At 56.8% G+C, this 21903-nt stretch overlaps 1 protein-coding gene across 3 annotated transcripts in view; it reads right to left on the reverse strand.

Annotated features, from left to right (window-relative positions):
* HSPG2 (heparan sulfate proteoglycan 2) overlaps positions 1 to 18417 on the reverse strand; it is a gene marked incomplete at both ends in the record, with an annotated part of 105486 nt that extends 87069 nt beyond the window's left edge. For all 3 annotated transcript variants that reach the window (XM_080692400.1, XM_080692399.1, XM_080692398.1), the window contains one exon: positions 18355 to 18417. In XM_080692400.1, the coding sequence (XP_080548526.1) occupies positions 18355 to 18417 (63 nt within the window). The remainder of the gene's footprint in view (positions 1 to 18354) is intronic.
* Between the last annotated feature and the right edge of the window lie 3486 nt (positions 18418 to 21903).

The raw sequence follows: 21903 nt of genomic DNA on the forward strand, positions 1-21903 counted from the left end.
GCAGGACCTTCCAGGAGTCTTCCCAGAGGCTGTGAACTTGGCCGACTGCGGCCCGCTCAGTCCTCTCGGCTCCCAGCTGCCCCAGCCCACGCGGCCTGCTCTCTGAACTCTCACACACCCATAATTACCATGGACCATATTTTCCAAAGCAAAATTCAAGAACCCACTGAACAAAGGATTTCTGGACTGCTTCCCGGTGTTGGAGGCAGCCTGGGAGATGTAGTTTTGGATGCAGAGGTATTTAGACGTCTGGGATAGGTTAATGCTTTGCGGGGGGGGTGGGGGGACTAGTATACGTGTGTCTTACTAATAAATCAAAGTCATACTGTGAAGTGCACATTGAAGTGCACATTGATCACATGCCACTCCACTCCGCTCAGCACCTGAAAATTTTTTAGCTGTGTGACTCTGGGCTAATCACTTGACCTCTCCGAGCCTCTGTTTTACTCCACCGTGAAACGGGAATAAAAACAAGGCTAGCCAGGCATCCTGGCACAGGCTTGTAATCCCAGCGCTCGGGAGGCTGAGACAGGAGGATCATGCAGGTTCGAAGCCAGCCTCAGCTTAGTGAGGCTCTCAGCAATTTAGTGAGACCCTGTTTCCAAATAAAGTATAAAATAAGTCTGGGAGTATAGCCCGGAGGTAGAAAAGCCCCCGGGTTCCACCCCCAGTACCACAAAAAAATAAAGAAAGAAAAAAATAAAGAAAACAACAAGGCTGCTGTGAAGATTCAATAGAATAACCTAACTTGGTGTCTGGTTCTCTTCCTCTTCCTCAAGATTCCATGGCATTCCTGGATCCTATACTACCAGAAATGGAAGGGATCACCTAGACCAATACCCTCACCCGTCAGAAGGGGAAATCAAGGCCAGAGAGGGGAGGTCAGAACATCGAGGGACAGCAGCCAATGGAGGCCTCGGTTCCAATAACACCTTGGAACACTCCAGCCTGCTGGGCGACTTAACAGAGGCCACATTCCCATGCCCCTCCCTGCTCTTGTTCTGGGATAAGCCTTCTCTGTGTGTTGCGTGTTCAAAACACTGTCACAAGCTGGGTGTGGTGGCACACACCTGTCAACCCAGTACTTGGGAGGCTGAGACAGGAGGACCACAGGTTTGAGGACAGCCTCAGCAAGATAGCGAGACTCAACAACCTAGCGAGACTGTTTCCAAATTAAAAAAAAAAAGGCCGGGCGTGGTGGCGCGCACTTGTAATCCCCGCGCTTGGGAGGCAGAGACAGGAGGATCGCGCAGGTTCGAAGCCAGCTGCGCGCGCTGGCTTAGGAGACCCTGTTTCCAAATAAAAATGTAAAAATAGGTCTGGGAGTGTAGCCCGGAGGTAGAAGGGTTTCCAGGAACCCCAGTACCACCAAAAAAAAAAAAAAATAGGGCTGGGGGTGTAACCCGGAGGTAGAATGCCCCTGGGTTCCAGTACCACAAAACAGAACTCTGTGAAGATGTGGCAGCTCCCAGAAACTCAATGGCAGAGGCTGGCCCAGGCCTCCCGGAGGCAACAAAGGACTTCCAAAAGTCCTGCTTCCTGCCTAGAGGACAGGGCCCCACGGAGGAGGACTCGGGGAAGGCAGCAGTGATCTAGGTGTTTGTTAGCGGCTGATCAGGGCTGGAGACCCCATCTAGACTTCTGGACCACAGGTGGCCCCTCCAGTCTGCCCTCCATCCCCGGCAGAGAGGCCCAGTGGAGGGAATGGCAGGAAGGGCTGGCAAGCCCAGGGTGTGTGTCCTTGGCCAGGAGAACCCACGTCTCACTGACTCGGGTTACCGGAAACGGTAAATCTCCCTGCTGCCTGTCACCTCGGACCAGGAATGTCTGCTGCCTGGGGGAACATCCTGTCCGCCTGCCCCTCGGCTGCCCAGGGACAGCAGGGACCTGGGTCCCCCTCTGCTCCCTACTCCCCCAGCTCGGCCTCGGGTCTCCCCACCTAAGGAGCACCCGTTATTCTAGGACAGCGAGAGCCACTGTAACTGACCAACACCAAACGAAGAGAAGCTGGAAGTGGGGACCAAGAAGATGCAGGACCACCCCAAATCTGATCCACTCAGTTCTGCCACATGTGGGTTTTGGGCCCCCCCCAACTTGGGTGAAGGCTCTGATCTTGCTCACCCAGCCCAGGAGGCAGAATGGCATGCGACCTGGGGAGGACTAACCAGGTTGGCGGCTCGGCTCCGTCATGCCACTGTCACGCCACTGTCAAGGCGGGGGACATTGAGAACAGCAAGGCGGCCCCTCCCGCCTTAGCTGTAACAGGAGGAGGAGGAGGAGGAGGAGGAGGAGGAGGAGGAGGAGGAGGAGCGGGAGAAAGGGGCGGAGGAGACCTGAAACCTCTCTGCCATCTCCAACTGAAGCTCTCCTCTGCTAGGCACAGATGCGGGGTGCAGACTCCATCCACCTGAGCTGCCAGGGTGGCAGCCTCCTGCCTGGCCCCCAAGAGTTTGCATCCTGCTGTGCCTACCTGGGTCTTGTCCCCACTTGGCACCTATGGCCTGGCCAAAGCCAGGCACCAGGGCTGCGCTCTGACTCAAGGTGGCGGGTGTGCTGTTGGCCCTGGGACCGGGCTGGGGACAGCTCTCGTGCTCCTGAGCGGGCGAAGGCCCACGAGTAGTCTTTGTTACCAGGGTGCCAGAGCGGGCCAGCCCTCATGGGCACCAGGCCAGACCCTGAGGCCCAGCCAAGTGCAAACAGCACGCTTGGCGCCCAGATCCAGGCGCGCTGGAGCGGGCAGGCGGCCCGCAGCCCCGTCACAACAAGCCATCATCTCTGCCCTGCCGAGGGGCCCAGGCAGCCAGCACCCCTGTGGGTGCCGGGGGCTGTGGACACCAGGGAGACCTCTCTCCCTCCCTCCAGGGAATGGGCAGTGGGAATCCAGGAGGCTGGACACAGCCACATGCCAGCGGCTGGACGGGGAGGGAAGCAGGGCCAGGCAGAGGCGCGGGTGGGAAACAGGGACTGAAGGGGCCAAGTCATGAATTTTTTGACATTATGGATGTCATCAGGCGAAGAGCTAAAGAGAACTGTCCTCAGCTGCTGCAGAGAAGGCAGGGATGGCACAGTGAGGGGCAGTCCTTCTGCCTGCAGCGAGCCCAGGGCAGCTCCAAACTAGGCAGGGTCAGCACTCATCAGTGCCAGGTCCTGACGCCCACCAGAGCTGCCAACAGAACCTCCTGTCGGGACGGAGACGCCCTGCATCTGCGTGGTGCAGCCACGCAACCGAGAAATGGAATTTTAATTTAACAATCTTTAATATTATTTCATAAATTTCTTTTTTTGCTTGGTGGTAGTCCTGGGGATTGAACTCATGGGCATTCTACCTCTAAGCTATACCCCTAGCCCGGTTGGTTGGTTGGTTCGTTTGTTTAACAGAGTCTCCTTAAGTTGCTGAGGCTGGTCACAAACCTGCGATCCTCATGTCTTAGCTTCCCAAGTACCGGGATTACAAGCGTGTGTCACCTAACTATAAATTTCATATTTAAATAGTCACAGGTGAGTTGGGCGTGGTGGCACATGCTTGTAATCCCAGGATTTGGGAGGCTGAGACAGGAGGATCCGAGTTCATGGACAGCCTCGGCTACTTAGTGAGGCCCTTTGCAACTCAGTGAGACCCTGTTTCAAAATAAAGAATAAAAAATAGGGCTGGGGATGTAGCTTGGAGGTAGAATGCCCCTGGGTTCAACCCCCAGCACCACAGTAAATAAACGCGTAAACGGGCACAGGTGGCTAGCGGCTGCCACACTGGACAGTGCCAATGATGCCACAGCCGAGCCTTAAACCCTGCCTGGAGCAGGCTATCTCCATCTGACAAAGGACATGGAGGCTTGCCCGGGGCCACTGAGGCGCGGCCCCTGCTCTGCGCTCCACCCGGGGTTATTGTCAACACTGGAAGCCTAGCGGAAATCGTGCGTGTGTGAGCGATAAGGCCGCCTAGTTAATCAAGACATCAAGTCTCTTTTTGCTTTCGGCCTCCACTCTGTCAGCTACACCGGTTATCACACGCTGACCAGAAGTTCTGGCGGCCCATTTATAAAGGCCTTTGATTTTTTTTGACATGAATAACGGGCAGAAGGATGACGGAATAATACCAGCTGGCTAAGGAGCCAGGCTTTGCCAACATGGGGATTGTCAATGGCAGGGACTTGGCCTTCCCCGGACTATCACTCAGGCCCCACATGGGCCCTGGAACTGGACACCTGCTCAGGGGAACACGGGCTCCTCTGCCAGCCTCCAGGCCTCCACACATGCTGTTCCCTCGTGGGACGCTGTTCCTACACCTCCTGCCTGCTCCAATCTACTCCCCTCTCCTTCGAGGCCCAGCTCAATCACCACCGCCACGCTGAGATTCCCCACAAAGACGCCTTTCTCCTTCACACATCTGTGCGCCTTAATTTCTATGTTAGAGCTCTACAGACTTGGTCCTAATTATAGGCACTGAGTCAATGTCTCTAGTCTCCTGCTGGAACCAAAGCCTGTTGGGGACAGATGCCAGGCTGGCCTTCTGTCTCATATATATGTGTGTATATGTATACACACACACGTACACACAGCTGGATGTAGCAGTGCATGCCTGCAACCCTTAGGAGGCAGAGACAGGAGGATCACAGCTTTAGGCCAGCCTCAACACATTTACACACACACACACACACACACACACACACACACACCCCAATGCCCAGCAGCTGTGGATCATAAACAAATATTTATAAATTGAACTGAATTGTAATATTTGGCTTCCAAGTTTGGAGACCCAATTCCTCATGGCTCTGCCCCATCCCAGAAGGCCAGTCCCTTCCCTACTCTGAGTAGAATGGGAACAACAGTAGGACCCGCCACATGGTGATTATTGGTATTTACTCTTTTATTTAACAAACACTACATACCCAGACACTTGTTAAACACTAAGGTATCTTCATAACAACCCCATGAGATAGGTGTTATTATTCTTATATTTCTATCCCCATTTTGTAGAGGATGGAGAAGTTAAAGGAGAGAATGTGAGTCAGGTGCTTAGTACCACAGGTGGCACATGCTAAGTACTAAATAAACTGCAGTAAATTACATTCTTTTCTGCATAATGAAGGGTCTAGAGAATTGGGGGAAATGTAGGATACCTGCCCAGAGCCCGACACAGAGTAGGTGTTCCTCCAATAGTTACTGCTAGATGAACCGGTCCCTTTTGTCCCCGAGGTACCGGGGACAGACAGCGGCTTTGACTCCCCTCCCGCTGGGCTGCTGCTCTGACCTGGGGCAGGGGCGTGGCCCACAGCATGCCCATGTCAGGGAACAACCCCTTTCCTGCCTCCATCTCTCTCTGAGGACAAGAAGTGCAGAACAACCATGGCGAGGTGACCTCAGAGCAGCTGTGCTGACGCTGGGTCTGCCTATCCTCAAAGGCAGCAGGGGCCATAACTTCCTCCGGCCCAACCAAGGCCTTCACCATCCGTTGCCCTGAGCCCCCGTCCAAGCCAGAAGAGGGGCAGGAGAGTGGACACTGCCAGAGTTCCCACATCTGACTCGCTTCAGGCCAGTTGCAAGTGACGGATGAGGACAATAGCGGTCTCTACATCACAGGTGGTTTTCAAGATGACCTGGGACTGTGCACAGGGTAGCACTTCTCCAACTTCAACGGGCCCATCAGTCACCGGGGAGTCTTGTTAGCGCACAGGTTCAGATTCTGTGACTCTGGGGGGAGGGCCTGAGACTCTGCATTCCTGACAGGCCCTACGTGAGGCTCACGCTGCTGGGACATGGGTCGCCTGGGGTTCTAAGGACATAAATGAATTAGAACTGCACCCAGCACACAGCAGCCCCCCCCAGAATAGCTAGCTATGCTTTTTCTTCCTGTGGCTGCATGGCAAGGAACGCTCCTATAAGACTGAAACCGTCTTTCTTTGCTGTTGACGAGGACCAGTGTCTTGTCCAAGTGCAGAGGCTAGAAAGAGGCAGAATTCAAGGCGAAGCCGGCCCATCCATCACGCCATCCAACACACCACCCCAAGCCCCACCCAGCTCGAGTGGCGGCCACAACCTGGGGCTGGGGATGTGTACACCAAACCTGCCCTCAGCCTGGCTCCTTGCCAGACCAGCCCAAAAGAGGTCCAGGGTCATCACCCCCACTGTCCGGCAGCGGCTTCCAGCGGCCTCCCCTCCATCGCCTTATGAAGCAGCCTCAGGCTGCCCCTCACCAGGCTGCAGTTTGATTGTCCAGGAAGTGAGCTGCCTGCTCCCTGCAGCCTCAGCTTCAGCCTCAGCCTCAGCTTCACACATTCCTACCCCGGCAACATTACCTAATTTAACCATAGCTCTCCAGGGTTCTCAAAATAGCCAACGCCAGTGGGGGGAAATGCCCTGATGCTATCAAAATAAACAGTTCTCCTCCTCCCCCACCCTCAGCTGCACCAGCCCCAGGACACAAGGAGGAACCCAGGCTGGAAGGATGGAGGCAGGCCTGGGAGACAAGCCCGGGACCCCTGTGCAGAGAGGGCAGTTCCTGATGCCCTCTCTACACATGGCACTGGCATCTCCCCCCAAATCCTCCCGCTCAGCTCCATGGGCCTCAGTTGCTCTGGTTACCCAAGACAAGGATGGAACTTTCACTTTCTCCTAATGGCAAAATCTGTAACTGTAATGTAATAATTGCTGTCATCCCCAAGTATTAATTACAGGCTAAATACTTTCCACATCTTGGCTTGCTGGTGCCTGCAAGGTGGCCAAGAGCATTCCCTTCTTTCTGATAAGGAAGCAGGTGCTTAGGACGGCAAGAGGACTTGCCCAAGGTCACACAGTCCAGAACGGGAAGAGCTGGGGTTGGAAGCCGAGCTTGGCTGCCCCAACGCTGTCCCACCTCAGACCTGCGGCTCTTCTGCAGGGGGTGAGCCTGGGAGCGAGGGTGTTCTGTGCTAGGAGGGGCTTGCGTGCCTGCCCTGTTTTTCTAGGGCCTGCTCACAAGGCTGCCCCACAGGGACCTGTGATTATATCTTGTTCACACTTTACTCTGACCCTGTGGGCCCTTGGTCATTCATTCCCCAGAGCCCCAGCAGCAAAATCTGCGACTTGGAACCCCTGCTTCTCACCCCATGTGCTCCAGAGCAGGGCTGCCACATTAAAGCAGGGAACACCCAGCCTGCGGACAAACCTCAGCGCACACACACAGCGGTTAAGGATCTGGGAGGGCGGGCTCCCCACCGCCTAGGGTGATCATTAACCAGGGGTGGAGGCTGGGGCCAGGCTGTGCACTCTCAGGGCCTGCTCCTCCCCACCTGGTGCATCTTGGAGCCACTTTGCAGCCACACAGATAGGCTGGTGAGGCCTGGGGAACTGGAGAGGAGGGGCTCGGACCACTGACCGGCTTGTGTGATCCTTCCTGCCTGGCTCCCCTCCCAACCAGAAGAGACTATGGAGATGTTAAGGTGAAAGGCATCACACAGTTGGATGACCTGGGCCCTGAGGCTGTCCCAGAGTGTGTGTGGGGGGGGGGGGCAAGCAAAGCTGAGGCCCCTTGGACAAGGTACCAAGGGCAGAGTTAAAGGGGGAACAAGAAAAACACAGAGTAATCGATGCTATTATTTATGAAATGCCTATTCTGTCTATAGGCTGTTTATGTAATCTGTAATCTTTCCCCAAACCCTGCAAAGTGGGCATTAGCATTCCTGCAGGATAACTGAGGATCAGAGAGTTAACTCACCAGCCCAAGGTCACAAAGCCTTGGGGCCAGAGCTAAGGCAGGACCCAGGGCACTGTCTCCTTCTCATGATGGGTACTACACAATTAAAAGGAGCAGATTAACTGCTGCGACCAAAACCCACATGAGTGGGTGAAGTGAAGTCCTGCGGCTCCTGAGCCACAGTTCTGGCCTTTCTAGAACCACAAGCATCCTGGGCTCAGAAACCCTAATGGTAATCGGGTGCAATGGAGTACACTTGTAATCCCAGTTCTTGGGAGGCTGGGATCGAGGGTCACAAGTCCGAGGCCGGCTCTGTAATGGAGCAAAGCCCTGTTTCAAAACAGAAACAGGGCTGGGGATGTAGATCAGTGGTGAAACACTCCTGGGTTCGATCCCCAGTACCACACACACGAAAAAACGAAAACCAAAACCCAGAAACACTAGCCGTAAGGAACTGGGGAGGGGCAGCAGCGGAGTACGTCCTAGTAAAGATGGCGCCTGGGTGTCGCTGGGGCAGGAGGTGAGCCTGGGGGATACTGCAGGGAAAGGGCAGGCCCTGGAAATCAGGCTCCTCCGAGCGCTGCGGGCAGAGGTGGGAGCCAAGCCCCTCCCCCAGAGCGCAGGTCCTAGGCCCAGAGAATTCCCCTCAACTGCTCAGGTGAAACCCAGGTGAGGCCCAGGCAGGCTGAGCGCTTTGATCTTATCACACATTCCTGCCCCAGCCAGCAGTCCCTGTCCCCTTTCCTCCTCCTCACCAGGGAGGGGGAACCAGGTCCACTTAACCCTCTCCTCCCATTTCTGCAAGGCAGATCCAGGCAGGAGCTGGTCTCTGCCTCCCCTGCCCAGGAGGGTGGAGAGAGAAAGGTGGAGCGGTGGGCCTCCTCCCTCATTCCACTCACCCAAGGCCACAGAACCCAGACACAGGGGCCGTAGCTATTTCTCCAACATTCGAGTAACCAGACTCATTATAAATAGCCCTCGCTATTTTTCCTACCCATGAGCTCATCTGAGACTCACAGTAAACAGGCCTCGCCTCTTCTTCCCTCCCCTCTGCTCTCCTCTCATGGGGGCCTTGTCCCCTGTCCTAGCAATCTCAAATGCCCCGCTGGCCACCGGCTCATCACCTGCAAAGGAGAGAAAGAGACTGAGCGGTAACTAGAGTGATGAACGGGAGCTGAGACCGGCACTGAGGCTCAGTCACTCGGGTCCTGAAAACCTGCTCTAGAACTCCAGCCTCTTCCCGGAAGGCAGCCTCCTTCCCCGGGGCTCCTTTACTGACTCCATCCCCACCCCCATCCCCCAGCAGACTGAGCTCCTTCCACCCAGGGCTGGTGGCTGGTGCTGAGATGCCACCCCAGGCCTGCAGCACTCCATGAATGTTTGCTGAGTGAATGAAAGAATGATCCCTGGGAAAGATGAAACTCAGAAGTGAGCGATCCATCGATGGCAGGGGTCTGGGCTCTTGCGGCTCCTGGCGTAGTGTTAAACAGACGCTGGCATCGCCCCTGGCTGTTCACTGAGCACCAGGTACCCGGGGGCACCGAGGTGAGCGCACCTAGACAGGCCAGACAGGTGAGAGAAAGGACAGGCCAGGCATTGAGGAGCTCCAGAGCATGGGGAGTGGTGCCCCTCATCTTGGGCTAGTGGCATCCGTGAAGGCGTGCCACGTGGTATCTCAAAATGGCTGCCCCAGGCCCCAGAGAAAGGGCTGCCAACTCCAAAGGGAACTCAAAGTCCCTTTCCTCTGACCTGGTCAGGGCCCAGAGAACAAGAAAGGAGCCCATGTTGTGAGTGGGAAAATGGAGGCCCAGGGACGAGGGTTAGTGTTGGCTGGCCTCCCCATGGAGGCCCAGGCCTTGACCTCTGGCCTCCTCCTGGCCTGGCCAGGTACAGGGTGGGGAGCTAGATGTCACCTCAGCTATCTTGGGGACTTCCTCTCATTCTTTGCCGGCTGTAAGGACTCCAGCAGCAGGCCTGGGCCTTCCTGCTCTAGCTCACCTAACAATGCAAATCCGGGGACAGGAGGGGGATTCCTGGACCCCTGCCGGCTGCCTTCCTCCTCCACCTGCGACTCCTCAGCTTCCTCCACAAAGCCTTTCCGGATAACTCCTGCTAAGTTCCTCTTTTCCTTCCTTGACAATCTCTGGCCGGCTAGACTGAGTCACACTGGGTACCCAGGGCACCTGAGGCCTCTCTCCAAGGAATCCTAAAGCCCCTACAGGGTGGGGAACACCCCTCAAACTCCCCCCATTAGGACTTCACCTTCCTCTGTACCTGGCTCTGTTGTAAGACGCTGCTGTCTGAGCTGTGTCTCATATGGGGACCGGAGGCAGAATCCCAGCTACACAGGAACATTGATGATGCAGAGAAACACTTAGCACCATCCCAGCAGAAAGTAGGACTCAGCAACTTCAGCCAGGTGGAGCGGTGGGTGGAGTCTTCACGCTCCTACTGCACGGGCTGCCCAGGGACAGTCTGGGCCTTGCATAGAGATTCCAGCTCCCAGCTGGGCCATGTGTTCCTGTGCCCTGAATGTCTCCAGAGCGCAAAGTACTGAGGGGCCCCACTCCACAAAATCCCACTGGGCTCCTGACAGAGCAGAACCTGCAGGCCCAATGAGGAGCTTTGGACCTGATGGAGAAGAATCTCGGTTCCAGGGATCTCGGTCCCAGGGAGAGCCAACCCATCTACCTGGGAAATGTCACTGGGCTGAGAAGGCAGCCAAGGCACCGAAGGCCCAGGTCTGAGAAGCAAGAGCTGGCTCTGCCTGCATGGCTGAAACACAGCTCACGAGACCGTCTGCCAAGGGCGGCCACCTCCTTCACGCAGCCTGTCCTGATGACGCCAGCCGTCCAAAATTGTCCCCCCCCCAGACCCACTGAGAAAGAAGGGCAACCCTGGCACTGGACGGCCTGGACTCCACTCCCAGGGGTGCCACAAGCAGATGAACGATGGGCCAGCCATTCTCCCGCTTGCTGCCTCAGTTTCCCCCTTTGCACAACGGAGATAATGTCAACCTTAAAAGGCTTCAGCAAGGGTTATGAGACGATGCTGTGGAGGAGAGAGCCCCAAGAGGGTGGCAGTTCCAACCAGAGAGCTCACGGGACCCCATGACTGTTTGCTGTGAATGTGGTGTGAGCGCTCACTGGACAGGGGCAGTGACCCAGGTGACCAAGGTCACTGAGGACGAGAAGGACTGGCCTGTCCTCGGGATCCCTCAGTCTCTGCTCCTTTGGCTGAAGGGTCACAGGAAGGCAAAAGTCAGGAGAGGGAGACAAGACAAGCTGCCGAAGTGAGGGGCCTCTGGGGCTGAGATTTAGGAGGCTGGAATTTCCATCCATCCGGCGCAGTGAGGGATCCAAGAGGAGGCATGATCCCAATCCCCAACTATTTGAAAACTGGAAACGCCAAACAAGGAGAGGGATGAGTCAGCTATGGCGAGGACGGAGGCTGGGGGAAGGTGGGGGCTGAGCTGGCTCCCGGGGGAGAGCCAGAGGCAGGCAGGGAAGGGAGAGGTGGGCTGGGCAGGGCCAGAGGCAGCTGGGAATTCCCAGCCCCACCCCAGGAGGAGCATCTGTGGGGTCACCCGAGGCCACCTCTGAAGTCCTCCCCTGCCCAGCCCCTGGCTGGCTCCCCTTCCCACCGCCTGGAATTGGGGAGAGATGGGGGAAGTTGCCAAGTGTTAAAAAAAAATGAGATGCCTGGATGAACCACCATGGTGGGCAAGGGCACGTTTACAAGATTGCCGGCCGGTGTCTCTCTTTCCTCTTTCTCCCTAAGCTTCTCTGAGAGCTGGGAGTACCAGGCTGATCGGCCAGGCCCGCCAACCCTGGCAGAGGAGGGCCCCTGGGCACGGTCCTGCACCTCCAGCGGGCCTGCGGGAGGATGGGGCTGGGCTGGGGCCCCAGGATGCCCCCTCCACTGCTCCCCTGGAGATGCATCAACATCCTCCCAGCACCCAAGGGAGCTCCCTGGCCACGCCTCCCATTGCTCAGAGCCCACCAACTGCACACATCTGGGAAGGGGCAGTGTGTCCGCTGCTGGCTCCAGCCTTTCCCAGGCCACACCCTGAGGCGTGCCCCCTCCTTCTCCCCCTCCAGGAAGGAGCAATCAGGGAAGGGTGGACTCTGTCCTGCAGCTGTGGCCTCCACGGGGGGAAGGGGACAGTGACAGATCAGGCATGGTTGCATCTGGGATTCTGAGCCTGAGACAAAAGCAGAGGGAACAGGAGTGATTCCTTTACTAGGCCATATTCAGCAAGCTGGAGGCAGGGCCTGGCGGCATGGGGCAGGTGTGCCGTGCATGCGCACAGGGTGCTGGGAATCCCGAGTCAAATACCAGGCTGGTCCTGCCCGCGGCAGGAAGCAGGGCCAAGACCAGTAGCACAGCGGCGGCCAGACTACAGAACACCTAACACCTTCCAGCCATATCTACCTGGTCATCTCATAACCCTCACAAACAGGCATTGTGATGCCTATTCCACACCTTATCAGAGATGTGAAACAACTTGCCAAGGTCACACAGCCAGCCGAGCCCAACCAAGACACAGGAGCCTGTGAACCTACCCCTTCCCCTCCAGGGAGGGGCTCCAAGTCCATGGAGAACACAGACAAGTTAGAGATGGCAGAGTAGGCATCCAGCTTGCTCTACATCCTCTGGGCCCCAGCAGAGTGCTGGATGGGCAGGCAGCTCCGAGTCCAGAGCCAGGGCAAGCCCCTTCCTGACCTTTGGCAAACAGTTGCTAACTTCTTCCCTGGACGGGTGCTTGCCCACTCTCCGCTGGCACTGGGCCAACAGCGATGAACAGGGCCGAGTCCCTGTCCTCACGGGGCTTCCCGTTAAACACACACAGACAGAAGCCAGGGCTCAGCCTGCAGGGTTTTTGTTATTGTTTTTAGTACTAGGAATTGAACTCAGAGGCTACCCCCAGTCCGATTTTTTTTTTTAATTGGAAATAGGGTCTCACTAGGTTGCTGAGAGCCTTGCTAAGTTGCCAAGGCTGGCTTGGAACCTGTGATCCTCCTGTCTTGGCCTCCCAAGTACAGGGATTACAAGCATGTGCCACCACCCCTGCCTAAACTGCGGGGTTCTAATGGCCTCTGTCGCTCCACAGATGGACACTCAGCTCATTCTCCCCCACGCCTCCATCGGTGCAGAGGCCCAGGCTCCAGTGGGCAGGGGATGCAGGGCGGCACTCTGTCCCTGCCTGTCCCCATCCTCCTCCCAGGCTTATGCCCAGGGGTTGTCCCGGCTCAGTCTGTGGAAGCAGTCCTCCTAGATGCTCAAGCCTGAGAATGGGGAGCTATCCGGGACGCCTAGCTTCCTCTCCCCACTATGCCCGTCCATCAGCCAATCCTGCCAGCCCTGCTTCCAAAATGTATTCAGGAATCAATGGCTCCTTCCACCTCCACAGCCCTGGTACAAGGCCCAGTCTTGGGCGTGACTAAGGGCCTCCTGCTCTGCCCCCCACCCGTTCTGTTAAAGGCCCGGCCTTTCGACGCCTTCTCATCACCCTCAAAGCCCAGGTTCTTCCCGCAGCCAAGGCTGCGCCGACTGCCCCTTGCCCGCCCTCCATGTCCCCTCACCCGCGAGGGTGAGGCCAGCACTCTGTCCCTGCACACTGCAGCCACACGCAGCCCCTGCTCTTCCTCAGATGGGCCAAGTGCACTCCTGCCTCCGGGCCTTGCACTGGCGGTTCCCTCTGCCCGCAGTGCCCTCTCCCTAGATAGCACAGGGCTGCCACCTCCACTTGCTTCAGCTGGCCTTCTGTCTGACCCTTAGCAGGGCTCTTCCTGACCCTCCCACCCCACCCGGCCTCGTCGCTCTCCCTCTTCTCCCCTGCCTTATTTTCCTCCTGAGCACTTCTCGCCACGTGGCGTATTTTACTGATCGTCTGCCTTCCTGAATGAGTTCCAATGCAAGTTACACGAGGGGAGGGAATTGGGCTTTTGTTCTCTGCTATGACCTCAAGGTCTAGATCAGGGTCAGCGCATAGAGGATGCTCCATGAATATTTGTTAAGTGAATCTTAAGTCTGATGCACAACTACAGGGGACTGTGGTTTACAGCATATTTCATCGCACACATCACTGGTCCGTTCATTCATTCATTCTCTGCACACTGCAAGCCTTTGTGTGTCAGGCACCCCCTCGAGATCCAGGGCCGCAGAGCGCCCTCTTCCATCCGCCAGGGAGAGAGCTCTAGTAGGGAGCTGAGAGCTGGACCCAAGGAAATCTCAGGATGCACGGACGCCCCAGCCCTGGCTCAGGTGGGCAGCGTGGAAAGGAGAGGAGTGCCATTCTGGTAGCGGCTGAGACCCAAAGGCCCCACATTCCCAGGCCTCAAAGAGCCACCCTGTTCTTGGGGCTTTCGTGCTGGTACCCCCAGCCAGCCTCCCCGGCAGCCACGAGCCACTCCCCTCTCAAGGCCGCTATTGACTCAGCCCGACGCCACCGAAGCCACCGGGCTGGGCAGCGGGGCTGGCGGCTCCCCACGAGGCGAGTTCCACACATACTTCTGGGTTTCCGTCAGCCAGCTCTGGGCACTGGGGCACTCTGCCCCAGCCAGGCCCTGGGAGCAAGTGGGTGGCGAGCCCGAAGAGGCCAAGGCCTGGGCTGGGGCGACATTCCAGCAGCCAGGACCCTCGGCCTGGCCTCCCCTTCCAGACAGAAAGAAAAAGGAGGAAGGCCAGTGGGCTCTGTGCACCCTTGGGAAGCTGCCGGGGGCCGGGTCATGCTCCCCACTCCTCCGGCCTGAACCCTCATAGTTGGGACTGAATTGGAGGACAACAGGCCACCTCACACCCCAAGTGCTCTGAGGTTCAGAACCCAGAGTCCTGGCTCCAGCCAGGTGCAGTGGCGCACTCCTGGAATCCCAGCTTCTTGGGAGGCTGAGCCAGGAGGATCACAAGTTTGAGGTCAGCCTGGGCAATTTAGCGAGACCCCGTCTCAAAATAAAAAATAAAAAGCCGGGCATGGTGGCTCACGCTTGCAATCCCAGCATTGGGGAGGCTGAGACCAGAGAATCGCAGTTCGCGGACAGCCTCAGCTATTTAGTGAGGCCCTCCGCAACTTAGACTAAAAAATAGGGCAGGGGCATAGCTCAGAGGTCAAATGCCTCTGGGTTCCATCCCCAGACCCGCAAAAAAATTAAAAATTAAAAAAATTAAAATAAAATAAAAAAATAAAAAAGGCTGGGGGATATAACTCAGTGGTGGAGCACTTGCCGAGAGCACCCGAGACTCGGGGTTCAGTCCTTAGTGAGGGCGCGCAGGGGTGTGGCTCTTCCCTAAGTACCTGGGTGCATAGTCACTGCAAGCTCCCTAGCCTCTTGGTGCCTCTCGGTGCCTTTTTCTTCTGCTTCGAGATGATGCCCACACTAGTAACTAGAGATTGACACATTGAAAAAGCATATTTCCAGAGCACTTACTATCTATCAGGTGTTAAAGACACAATGGTGACCAAAACCAGATAAGGTCCTGCTCCCAGGGAGCTTGAATTGGCAGAGAAAAGACAGATAAAGAAGAGAACCTATACGTGATAAAGCACTAGGGTTAGGAATGTAGCTCGGTGGTGAACATGTCGGTTTGACCCCCAACACCACGAATAAGAGAGAGAGAGAAAAAAGGAAAAGAAAAGAAAAAGAAGGAAGCAGAATGAGATGGGCAGAGTATATCTGGGACCTAAAAAAAGGGGGAGACAGGTCATGCAGGTTCAGGGACAAGTGTCCAGGCAGAGGAAACAGTGCAAAGGCACTGAGGTGTGTGCATCACGGAGGTGTGTGTTTAGTATGTTCGAGAAACAAGGCCGAGTGTAGCTGGCCTGTGCAAGAGGGGAAGGTTGGCAGGAGGTGGATCCGGAGGGAGCAGGAGGCCAGATCCTCGCAGGCGTGCGGCTGTGTGAGTCAGAGGCTTGGATCTGATCTCCCTGATGAGGATAGATGGGAAGCCGGGATCGAGAGAGAGATGAGGGCCGGCTGAGAAACTTCGTGCCCCCAGACAGTGGGCGCTGGAGAAATGCCAACCATGCACAGCTCTGCCGTCATCTGACCTGGCACCCCAACACCTCCCCACCAGCACCGTGCTCATGATCCTTCCCATCCCTGAACCCAGGCGCCCCTGACATCTTCCTCCAGCATCTCCCGGGCAGGGCCTCAGGCCCACGGATCCTAACTTGCCTGCGCTCAGCCTGAGAAAGGCCCAGGCCAGGCGGGACTCCTCAAACATGGAGGTTCAGTCTAAGAGGCAGTGGGGGTCTCTATGGAGGGCAGCCCACCTGCCCTCCCTCCCTCTGGAACCCCAGGGCACCTTTACAGCCCCGTCCAGTGGCTGCAGGTCTGAGGCCAGGGGCAGAGTGGGGGCAGGCCAGCCAGCTGCGTGAAGGGGAGGGTTGAGGCCAGGCCAGAAAGGGGAGGGAGGCTCCCGGCTCCGGCCAGCAGCCTCCCCTGCGGCCAGCAGCCTCCCCTGCGAGGAAGTCCAGCTGAGGAAGGAGGCAGGAAGCGGGTATCTCGGCCACTTCCCTCCTCAGCCTTGAAAACATCGTTATCACCACCTGGGCCCCCTCAGACTCCTGTCTCCTGCAGGGTTGGCCCCCAGAGAGGAAAGGCTAAGGCTCCAGAAGGAAAAAAAGGGTCAAAAAGCCAGGGCGGACCGGAGCGAGCCAGGCCCATCCCCCCCAGCACGCCTCCCCACTCCTCAGAACTGAAATTACCCCACACTAATCACAGGCCACTGTCCTGTGGTGCTGTCTCCTGCCCCTGGGGGGGTTGGGGGCTGGAGCTCCCTAAGGCCCAGCTCCTCCTGCTCTGTGTCCAGCCCCGCCTTGCTCTGCCTTATGGACTTGAACTAAATGGGGGGGGAGTGGTTTGCTGGGACACCTGGCTAGCTACCTGCTCACTTAAGACTCACAGGAAACTTTCCCCATTTTATAGATGGTAAAATCAAGGCTCAGAGGAGGAAATCCTGCTGCTGATCACACAGCTGGAAAACGGCAGAGCTGTGATTCAAACTCCTGAGACTCCTGAGGCCAAGCTCTATCCAGCTGCCACCCTCAGCCTGGGACAATGAAGGCCTCCGTGCGGGGGCTGCAGAGCTCTATGGCTGCCCGGATACGGCCCACCAGCCTGTGAGTGCCAAAAAGGCACAGACAGGACCCATCTTGACTCACGCGTGCAACCCCAAACTCTCCCAGTGCCTGCGGCCCGGAGCACAGTAGGTGCCTGGCAAACATCTGCCCAGCCAGTGAACCCCTAGACTCCGGCGACTGTCACGGCATACTGCTCAATGGATTCCTTGAATGAACACTGAATAAGGTGACTGGCCCCAGTAGGAAATTTCTGCGGAATTCCTCAGGCGCACAGCAGACAGCTCCACCCACCACTCCTGCCATAGTACAGGCCAGGCCTGGAGGAGCCCCTCAAGGGGCAGAGCTGGGGGAAGGTCAGGAAAGGCTGGTGGGCCAAGAAGACATTCCAGGACTGGCTTAGCACCTTGGGAGCGCTGGGTCCACCAGGAGCAACTGCTGTGTGTTTGGGGTGAGAGGCCTGCCAGATGGAGAATGGGGGAGAGGTGCTGGCTGGGTGGGGTAAAAGCAGCAAGCAGTTGGTCCGGGTGGGGGTTAAGGAGTGACTCAGGAGAGCCGGAGGTGAGAGGAAGCCAGCAGGCAAGGACAAGGAATCAGTCACTGGGTAAACACGGCCGCTTGGAAAAGTCACTTTCTTGGCTCTGAGAACAGGAGGCAGGGACTGGACTGTCTAGGAGCACCTCAGGGAGGCCGTGGCTCTGCGGCTCACCACTGCAGCCCCCACGTGCCCCCACCCACATCTGCCACCAGCTCCCGCCCAGTCCTCGAGTTCACTCAGGTCCTGAGGCCTCTCCTGGCCAAGTGCCCTCTAGGCCTCGGCATCCCTGACCTAGGAATTCTCTTTTGCTCCATGGAGTCTATCCGCTGCTCAGAGCCAGAACTGGACTGGGGGCAAAGCACCCCCAGCCTTGCAGCCCTGGGAAGAGGGACGCTGGGGGGACCCAGATGTCCTGGGCGCCCAACCCTGCCAGGCCCGCACCAGGCGCTCCGATGCTGACCCAGCCAGGCGGCCAACCAGCCTGCGGCTAGGTATTTAGAGGAGGGCTCTTTGAGTTCTGAGAAGTTAAGGAGCTCGCTACAGGTCGCAGTTACTCAGTGAAGGGCAGGGACACACACACACACACACACACACACACACACACACACACACACACACACCACCCAGGGCAGTATGACTCTGGGGTCCGTGGGTGTTGTGCGCACGCCTGTTTTGTTACAAAAGTTCTTTACTTATTCCTGCCTGGTTACAGCTGCCCCGAAGGGGCAGACAGCATGGTAAAGTTCCAGAGAACACTGACAGGGTCGGCTTCGCCACCGAGTGCCCCTCCGCCAAGTTGGCACAGAAAAAGGTATCCTCGCCCTGCCAAGTTCCCACCCGCTCCAAGTCTCTTCTCCGGGTCCCCAGGAACGGCAGGCCGGGCCATGCCCCGCGCCTGCGAGCCTCGGCAGCGCGGCCGGGAGACCTAGGGCTCCCCCGGGGCCAGCCCCACGCAGGGTCCCCAGGGCGCCCCCGGGGCGGCGCCGGGCCCGGGCCGGGTCCCAGCCGCGCAGCCTCGGCGCCCGGGCCAAGTTGGCGGCGCCCGGCCCCCGCCCGCACACTCACCGCGAGCAGCCGCCCGTGCAGCAGCAGCGCCAGCAGCAGCGCGCCCGCCGCCCGCCGCCCCATGGCCCGGCCCGGCTCGTGGTCCGCTCGGCGCCGCCCGCAGCTGCCGCTCCTGCCCCGCGGAGTCCTCGGGACCCCGCGCCCGCCGCCCCCGGGCCGGCCACGCCCCCGCCACGCCCCCGCCAGCCCCCGCGGCCCAAGCGCCGCCCCCGCCGCCCCCGGGCCGCGGGCTGGGCTCGCCCGAGCGGGCCGCGCAGCCGACTGGGCCTTTGTCTGGGCCCCCGGCCGGCTCCCGGCCAAACTCGGCCTGGAGTGCGGGACCGGACCGCGCCCGGGGCCTCCCCACTCCGGAGCCCTCTGCCACGCCCTTGCACACTCCACTCAACTCGACTGCACACGCCGGCAGCTCCTGAGGACCCCAGGAACCGCTTCCCCAGCTCGCACGCACCAGCTGGCACACCCGAGCCGCACGCTCACGCCCACTTTGACTCCCAGAGCCACTTTCTCACTCACAGCTTTCGGGCGCCAACATGCTCCTGGGCTCCCAGGGAGCACTTTGACACACTGGCACCCGGGGGCGCACACTAAGTTGTTACAATCAGGCAAGCACTCCTCACTTCAGACCCTCCCCCTGCAGGTGCCCCTGCGGACACAGCCTTCCTGCACAGCTCAGCCCACCTTCAAGCTGGTACACCGACTCACACACAGCCCAACAAGCCACAGAGCATGTGGATGTGTTTTCACACACACGTGTACACACACACACACAGTCCTCTCAAACATCCCCATGTCACACGCAGGCCCATATCATTTCTCAAAGATCACCAGACTGTGTTTGTATACTTTTTCACACACCAAGTATGCAGTGCTTCCGGTGTTCAAACCTCTCTATCCCTGCACCATTTCCCACCAGAATCGCTCAAAACCAACTTCGATTCACCTAAACCACAGCCCCAGTGCCAGAGCACAGCAGCTCAACCCCTGCTCCAAACAGAAGTTCGCCCAAAGCCCCAATCACAGACGTTCAGTCTGTGAATCACACCCACCCACAGCCTTGACCACCGCCTAGCCCAGGTCCCCTCTTTTGCCTGAATATTCTCAGGTAGCCCCAGGTTCATGGGCAAAGAGAAAACTCATGTGTGTGTGTGTGTGTGTGTGTGTTTCAGGAAAACCTTTTGCAAGATGATAAAGGGAGAATAAAATCCAAAATTTCCCTTGTTTCCTGAGAGTTGCTAGGTTCCAGCAATTCCTGGCAGTGTTTGCAGACAGAACTGAGGTGTGCTGTGGACAGAAGGAAATGCCCAGCTAACTGGGTGGCACCAGGCTGGCTCCAGTGGGCGTGTTCCCCATGATAGGGACCTGCGGGCTCCCTGACATCCTGGGGCCACCCATCCAGGCACTTGGAAGATTCAGAGAATGCTGGCAACCCGATCCTGACCCCCACCTCCAATAGATGCCCCATCCCCAAAAGATGGGTTCTCCTCTGCCCTGTGGGTGCATTTCTGAAGGGCCAGCTCAGAGCTTTGAGGAGCAAAACCACACCCAGAGTGGTTCCTCCAGCTCCCTGGCCCTGACCCAGACTCCTCCAGGCACAGTACCGAATAAGGCCTGTCTCAGCTCCAGGCTGAGATGAGGCAGACAGAAGAGGGAGCCTAACCTTGGGCCTCCATGGACCCTAGTCTGTAATCCCCACCCCACCCCCAGTACTGGATTTGGAACCCAGGAGTATTCTACCTCTAAACTACAGCTCAAGCTCTATTTTCTTTTATTTTGAAACAGGGTCTCACAAAGTTGCTGCGTGTCTTGCTACGTTGCTGAGGCTGGCAGTGAACCTGTAATCTTCCTGTCTCAGCCTCCCAAGTACAGGGTTTACAGGTATGCGCCATCATGCCTGGTTTAGCTATACAATATTTTTTCCCCTCCTTTCCCTCCCTCCCTCCCTCCCTTCCTTCCTTCCTTCCTTCCTTCCTTCCTTTCTGCAGTAGTGGGGATGGAACCCAGGGGCATTCAACCTCTCAGCTACACCCCCCAGCCCTATTTTTTATTCTTTATTTTAAAACAGGGCCTCACTGAGTTGCAAAGGACTCACTAAATAGCTGAGGCTGTCCAAGAACCACAGTCCTCCAGTCTCAGCCTCCCGATTACAAGCGTGTGTCATCATGCCCAGCTTAGCTATACAATCTTGAACAAACTATTCAGCTTCCATGTCTGTCTCCTTATGTAAAGAATGAGAATAAGCCGGGTGTGGTGGCGCACGCTTGTAATCCCAGCGTTCAGGAGGCTGAGACCGGAGGATCACGGTTTGGGGACAGCCTCAGCTACCTACTGAGGCCCTCTGCAACTCAGTGAGACCCGGTTTCAAATTAAAGAATAAAAAATAGGGCAGGGGGTGTAGCTGGGAGGTCGAATGCCCCTAGGTTTCACACCCAGACCCACAAAAAAAAAAGAGAGAATAAGGCTGACTTCCCTCATGGTGTTATGAGGGTCAAGATGATTTTTTTTTTTTTTTTTTTTTGCAGTACTAGAGATTGGACCCAGGGACATTCTACCACTGAACTCCACCCCCCAAGCCCGATTTTATTTTTATTTTGGAACAGGGTCTCACAGCCTCACAGCTGGGCGTGGTGGTGAGCCAGCCTCAGCTACTTAGTGAGGCTCTTAGCAACTTAGTGAGACCCTGTTTCCAAATAAAGTATAAAATAGGTCTGGGAGTATAGCCCGGAGGTAGAAAAACCCCTGGGTTCCACCCTAGTACCACACACAAAAAATAAACAAGGCCATCACTAGGTTGATGAGAGTCTTATAAATTTTCTTTCTTTTCTTTTCTTTTCTTTTTCGGATCTAGAGATGGAACCCAGGGGCATTCGACCTGCAAGCTACACCCCCTGCCCTATTTTTTAGTCTTTATTTTGAAACAGGGTCTCGCTAAATTGCAGAGGGCCTCACTAATAGCTGAAGCTGTCTGCGAGTCGTGATCCTCTGGTCTCAGCCTCCTGAATGCTGGGATTACAAGCGTGCCCATCATGCCCAGCTATAAATAATCTTCTATTTCTTCTCCTTCTCCTTCTCCTTCTCCTTCTCCTTCTCCTTCTCCTCCTCCTTCTCCTCCTCCTCCTCCTCCTCTTTCTTTTTCTTCTTCTTCTTCTTCTTCTTCTTCTTCTTCTTCTTCTTCTTCTTCTTCTTCTTCTTCTGGTGGTACTGGGGATGAAACCCAGGGGCCCTTCTACCTCCGGGCTACACTCCCAGACCTATTTTATATTTTTTATTTGAAACAGGGTCTCTTACACCAGCACGGCTGGCTTCGAACCTACGCAATCCTCCTGTCTCCGCCTCCCAAGCGCGGGGATTACAAGCGTGCACCACCACGCCTGGCCTAAATCTTCTTTTTAAAAGAAGTTTTAGGAGCTGGGTTTGGTGGTACAGGTCTGTAATCCCGGTTCTTGGGAAGCTGAGACAAAAGGCTGTCTGGTTCAGGTCTAGCCTCAGCAACTTAGCAAGACCCTGTTTCAAAATAAAATAAAATAAAATGGGCTGGGGGTAAAGCTTGGA

Source organism: Muscardinus avellanarius (genome assembly GCF_963383645.1).
Source record: "Muscardinus avellanarius genome assembly, chromosome: 3".
NCBI classification, from domain to species: Eukaryota; Metazoa; Chordata; class Mammalia; order Rodentia; family Gliridae; genus Muscardinus; species Muscardinus avellanarius.